The sequence below is a fragment of the Neopsephotus bourkii genome, unplaced genomic scaffold (assembly GCF_033783945.1).
Source record: "Neopsephotus bourkii isolate Nb327-2 ecotype Australia unplaced genomic scaffold, CSIRO-AGI_Nbou_v1 NB_245, whole genome shotgun sequence".
Classification (NCBI taxonomy): domain Eukaryota; kingdom Metazoa; phylum Chordata; class Aves; order Psittaciformes; family Psittacidae; genus Neopsephotus; species Neopsephotus bourkii.
Window position 1 is genome coordinate 2,173,003 of NW_026900755.1, and position 6,531 is coordinate 2,179,533.

General features: G+C 45.4%; 1 protein-coding gene across 1 annotated transcript; it reads right to left on the bottom strand.

The window, feature by feature from the left end:
* Positions 1–690: 690 nt before the first annotated feature.
* Positions 691–5,702, bottom strand: LOC133208235 (uncharacterized). Its single transcript, XM_061345962.1, has 2 exons — positions 5,340–5,702; positions 691–2,854 (listed from the first exon to the last, which is right to left on the bottom strand). Exons 1-2 carry the CDS (start codon positions 5,652–5,654, stop codon positions 1,349–1,351), a joined length of 1,821 nt encoding a protein of 606 aa, XP_061201946.1. The 5' UTR covers positions 5,655–5,702; the 3' UTR covers positions 691–1,348.
* Positions 5,703–6,531: the final 829 nt, after the last annotated feature.

Here is a 6,531-nt window from a genome sequence, read left to right on the forward strand (position 1 = left end):
TAGCCAAAACACTGGTGTATTATCAACAGTTGAGCCACAAATTCTAAACATACCACTCCAGGAGCTGCTGTGAAGAAAGCTATCTGAATCCCAGCCAGACCCAGAACAGAAGTATTAATTTATATGTCCATGTTAATAATACCTGTTTCTCCCAACCCCACCCAAAGCTGAAGGCAGTCCTATCACTTGATGTTGCTTTGGTCAAAATTTTATTCCTCCTCCACTGCTGGAATCAAGTGATGTGGGGACCTCAACAATTAAATGTTCAAAAAACAGCTTTACTTTTTTGCTCTTGAGGTTTTTCTAGTGTAACCCACATGCTCCTCTTTGAATTTCTGGGGGATGAAAGCCAATTATAAACAATTCCAGCTAACTACTTTATACATGAAACAAAACCATTGAAGTGCTACTGGAAGTTACTTCAAGCAGTATTAAACTGTCTTCCTAGGTAGCAAGTGTATAAACACACATTGAAGACTGCAGAAATACAGTACCAGTGACTGTGTGCCTTTCTGAACTTAATTAAATGTGGTGTACAACAGAGGTTCTTAGCACTGGGACTCTAGCTTACAGATGATCTGATCTAATACTCCCGGCTACCTTTTCAGCACAAAGCTTTTCACACAGCACTCCCACCTGAGAATAGCCCTTATCCCAGCGCTAACATGCACTGCGACCCTTCTCCGATCTCATTTTTCTCCTGCCAAGAGAATGGCAGTTTTCCCCCTTCATTTAAGCAAAATGAACTGGCTCACAGAAAAGTCCAGTTACAGAGAAATAAAATCCAGAGCTGGTGCAGAACAAAGTGGCAGGAAGAGGGGTGAAGGAAGTGACAGCAGTAGCTGGATCTCCCTCTTCCAGTAGCAGTGAACAACTACGATGCTCAGTGCTTCTGACATTTGTGGTGGTAGCCACAAAAAATTTTGGTAATGAGTGGAGACAGGTCTAAAGAACCTGCAAAACAGATTACTGCCTCTAGAAAACTGGAACGGTTCACAAGGCTGTTTCCTTTGTTAAACCTAAAGGAATGTTATAGAACTTTATGAACTTATTTTCAACTGAAAACAGGAATATAATCAGCTCAGAGCACAGCTTCATGGGAGTGTAACGAGTTAACAGAAGTGCACTCCAGTACAGCATTTGTAAAACTATAAAGTGGGTCTTGCAACTTAGAAACACTTAGCTGTTCCTATTTCTGTCATTGTACAGCATGCTATACTTGAAGAATACTTCAGAAATAGGTCTGTAAACTGTTTTCACAAAGCTAATTACCTCACTGAAAACATGATCAAGGCCACAAGTGAGAGGAAAAAACCCAGGCAGATTACAAACAGAAGCACTGGTAGACTCAAGTATGATGGCATAACATTCCTTGGTCAGTTTTGTCAATAATGACATAAGGCTCCTGGATTTCATTTACTTTTGAATCACAGTTCTCCAGCTTTACTTCACTGGATTTGGGAGAGTCACATTCAGGCTGCAAGAAGCTCCTTCTGCCCTCTGTGCTGGTCCTTCTTATGTGTGAAGACCGAACATCAATACTTTGTGGTGGAATGTAGGTGAGGTTAGGGGGCTCTCTAATGTGTCTGAAGCACGCAGAAGCTGTATGCGCATTAGGAGTATCCATTAATAGCCTTTTGCTATCAGAACCAGTAGTGGAATCCTCCACATTCCGAGTAGAACAGCACAGATCTGAAGACAGCTCAGTATGTGCAGCTGCTCTGTTTTGAATCTGAGCATTAGTCAGAAATGTATGGTTTATTTTGGAGTGATTAAATTCTCTTACATGCCTGTCACTTGTACTTGCATATGATACTGACTCAGGTTGCCCAGTTTCCTCTACTGGATACATAAGGTCTTTCTGAGTGTCCTTGATTTGTAGTTTTGTGAAGGTTAAAGACAGCTCACAGATTTCCTCTTCCCTAGGGACACTGCAGTTTTTGACAGATGCAGTGTCCTTGTATGGCAGAGACTTCAGCTCATTGGGTTCATCTGCAGGGTCCGGGTCTATGCAATTTATGGCATCATTAATTTCTGCTTCAATTGATCCTTCAGGGACTTCTTCAGCTTGGTACTCCAAAGTGGTTCTACTGTCACAAGAGCTATCAGCAAATACTGCAAAGGCTGGTGGACCACTTGCTCCTGGTGAGAGTGGCACAGGCCTGATCTCATTTGCAGCTGACTCTGCAGTGACTGCCAAAACACATTCTTCACTTAGACTGGCTCTTGGCTTTTTTTCAAAAGGTTTTGGAGAAAGATTCTCACTGAAAATAGGTGTTCGTCTTATCACAATGTCACTATATTTGATAAAGAAGTCCTCGCTGTCTGAGCATTTGCCTGGCAAACGTACAGTGTTAATGATTTCTCCTTGGTGTTCCTGAAGCCTGTTAGTGGACTGAGCAACTGCTAACTGAGGCACATCATCTTTGATCTTCAGATCCCCAACAGCTTCACAAGATGTATCACTAGTAGATGAAGATTTCTGTTGAGTAGCAAGGCACAAAGAGGTCTCACTGTTTTCTTTATTTTCTAGATTTTCAGTGTCTTCTCTCTGGGGTGTCTGATCTTCTCTGTCTTTATTTCTATGATGCTGGTGCATTTGTGTTCTCTTCTGTAAGGTCTCCTCCAAATTGCCATGTTTTTTTTCATTTGTCATTTCGAGGATGGTTTCACACTCAATTCTTGCCAGGAATATTTCAAATGCAGTCTGTTTTGTTTCTTCATTGTTCCTCTTTTTGACAAGTGAAAACTCTGTTGCTGTTGTTGCAATGTAACCTATTTTCTCCAGTACTGTTTTTACAATGTCATCTGGGAGCACAGATTGAATATAGTAGACAAAATTACCGGTGAATGTCTGAAACAGAAAGCAACATGGAAAAAACAGATGAACACTGGGGGAGTGTGGAGAGGAAGGAAGCCTGAAAGACTTCCTCAAAATCAAAAGTAGTTCAAAAATTACTTAAAACTTTAAAAAGCCTATGTTCCTTAAAGTCTGAATTTTCAATCAAAGTGAGTTGGGCTTTTCTAACAGCACTATTTTGTCAGATTCTCAAGCATTATAGCTTTGCTACATAAAGCACATTAACTTCAGAGAAGTTACACCAGTTTAAAGCTGCTGAGATACTGGCTAAGACCATCAATATTCAAAAAGGAATAGACGAACAAAATCATTTTAGTCAAACCAGAGGAACTCAGAAATAAGCCTTATGTGCTCTAGGGAAGAATGAAAGATTTTTAATCAAAAAGCCATAGAATAAATTCCTGAGATCTAATCTTTTCCTAAAGAAAGACACAGTGCACTCACTGTTGATTGTATTTCTCAACTGATGAGATGACTGTAACTTTTTGTTTTTTTTTTTTTTTCCCATGATTCAGACTCCTGCTGTAACTTTACTACCCTCAGATTAAATTGCAATTTCTTTGAAAGCACTTTTTGGAAGGAAGACTATTCCAGCAGAAATACTGCCAAAACACACTCTCTTTGCACAAGCTGCTTGCAAAACATGACTTGGATAAAATGCTGCTGCTGTGTAACAATTTAAAAAAACTGTTAACACCTGCTCGGTTTTGGAGCTACCCCAGACACAAAGCCTGGTTTGTAAACTAGAAGTGGTTTTTGGTTTTGTCTGAAACACTACAACAGGAGAGACTATGCTGACCTAAGCATGATCAACTCCAGGGAAATTAGAACAGAACTGATGAAGGCAGGCATGTCAAGATTTCCAGAATCAGGGTACCTTGTTTTAAGGCCATCCAGCTTCAGACTGATTTATCTACTTCCTAGATTAAGACCTAAGCATTGGTCTCATAGGCACAAGCTTGAGGGAGGACAAAACTGATCCCCCAAAAGACCATACTATAATGTAGGACTACACCTCAGTCCATTCTCAGATGATTTGTCAACAGTGCCTTTCACTCCCCAGCCCCTATTCCTTCTCAAGGGAAAGTATGGAGCAGGCACTACTCTGTGTGATGTGATATCAGAGCAGGTGAGACACTGGAAATGTGAACTAATATCCCACATATGACCAGCAACTTCTTATCAGACCTGAATGTACACAAGATACTGGCTATTCTCTAACTTGTGCCTTGCAGTAGAATTATTTCAGGCCTTCAGCAGGCCATCCTGCACTCTGGATTACGTCCAGTGGTCATCAGATTTTTCAATGAAGCCTGGGATCCTTGTGTTACAAAAGCTGAGTCCATGAGCTGTAGACCTACCTTATGCTTTGCCCTGTTTTAGAGACATGAATAATACCATTTTATAGAATCACAGAATCATAGAATAGTTAGGGTTGGAAAAGACCTTAATATCATACAGTTCCAACCCCCTGCCATGGGCAGGGACACCTCGCTGTAAACCGTATCACCCAAGGCTTCATCCAACCTGGTCTTGAACACTGCCAGGGATGAAGCATTCACAACCACCCTGGGCAACCTATTCCAGTGCCTCACCACCCTAACAGGAAAGAATTTCCTCCTTATATCCAATCTAAACTTCCCCTGTTTAAGTATTAACCCATTACCCCTTGTCCTATCACTACAGTAAAAGCTGTTTGAACGTGCAAATTGGACCTAATGGGCAACAAGAAGAGGTGTTTTTTCCTTACCAGCACCTGTGGTTGTAGAAAGGGAAGTAAATTTGGTTCATGAGTCTTCAGGGATTCTGTCTAAATACAGTAGATTCTGCATGTGTTTAAGACTGATGTCTTTTCTGGGCAAAAAGAGGTGTTCAGTGTATTACGGAAGCAGGGTGACCTTGACCACTTTGCTGCCAGAACCAATGGCATTTCCTCTTTCAAAGGGGGTTTTCCTATCCACTTGACCAGCTGCAGTCACCAGAGGTAGGGCAATGGCAGTTTGTAAAATCTCTGGCTCGAAGAGACACTGGCTCATCTGGCCTTTGGCATCAAACTGTTCATAAAAGTGGTAACTAATATTAAAAAGCATTCCCTCCTTATAAGGAAATTAAGGTTAACACTCAGACTGTTGAGAGTTTAAGCCTTTCATGGCATCTTTTTACTTCTCCACCGTGTCGCAATAAAAGAAGGTCTCTGCAAGCCCCCGCAGTGCCCAGCGCTTCCGGGAAGGCCCGCGAAGGCCCGCCTTCAGCGTGGACAAGACTGCAAAGAAAACGAACACCAGGGCGCTCCTAACCCGTTCTAAATGGGTTCCTTAAATCCTGCCCCTGGCTCCCGGAGCGCGGGGGCTGCCGCCGTGCCTTCTGCGCCACAGGCCTGGGGAGGCCTCGGAAGGCCGCGGCCGGCAGAACCCGAGGCCGGAGCAGCTGCCCCGGTGGATGGCTGCCCCCATGCCCGAGCCCTACAGCGTTCCCCTACCTTCAGCGACCTGATCTCTTTCCGCCACGGGGAGAGCAGCAGGTTGACGCACAGCAGCTCCAGCACCTCCAGCGCCTTGCGCAGGTCGCTGAGGACGCTGCCGCCCCGATCGCCGCGGACCCCTCGACACCGCTCCGCCATGCAGCGCACGTCCAGGGCGCCGCGCCGCCGCGGTCCCAGCAGCCGTCGGGCCCTCGCCTTCAAGGAGGCTTCATCGCACACCACCAGCTCCCCCTCCGCCCCTCGAGCCGTGTAGTACGCCAGATAGTCCCGCAACACTTCCTCATCCTCTTCGCCCACCGCCACCTCCTTCATGACAGTGCCAGACCGTCCGTGCAGCTCACTCCCCGCGCGGCCAGGGCGCCCCTCGCCGCACCATCGCCAGCTGCTCCGTGGCGCCGCGCGGTCAGTGGTGCCCCGCAGTGTCAGTCAGGGCGGGGGGCGGGCGCCACAGCGGCCCGAAAGCGAAAGGTGGGAGGGCCACCCCGCGTGGGGTGGGTTTTGGCGCTGGGCGTGGCCGGGGACGCCCCCTGAGGTAAGTTCAGTGTGTCCGCGGTTCCGAGGGCGACGTGGTGAAGTGCAATCTTGACTTACCTGGGCGCAGTCGTGTTTCTTTCCTCGGGGAAAGCGGCTGTGTGGTGTTGCCACAAACTGGTTTTCTTTCTGACTTTCCCGGCAAGAAGGCTTTCCAAAAACATACACTTTTGATCGTCATTCCAAATGAAATGCCGTTAGGAAATACTTTTGTAGAATTTATGTATGAGTAATTGCTATATAAAAATTGCTGATCTAGCCAAGAGGGAAGGGGATTCAAATCCCCATGCTACCACCACATGTTCAAGTGAAGCCATCTGCTGCTATGTCTTGAGTTTCCTCCCCTGCGATGTGTGCCTGCATACCTAGGCAGGGTTGACTGTGCCCTTAGCAGGGTGCCTGCAGGCGGCTGCGCTCTCTTCTCGCCGTAAGCAAAACTTAACTGACCCAAACGAGAGGGGTGCATTTTATGTGTCTGCTCACACTCTCCCACAGGGGCGGGATTGGATCCTTTCAACTTTGCAGTTTTTGTTAACATACAGAATTAGCTGTGTTTTGTTAAAGCCTGGTGCGGTACAGCAGAATGATGTAAGGAATCTTGCTTTGTTGCGGTTCGTTTTGCTTCTTAGTCAAGTGTATTTACATAAACAGCACATAC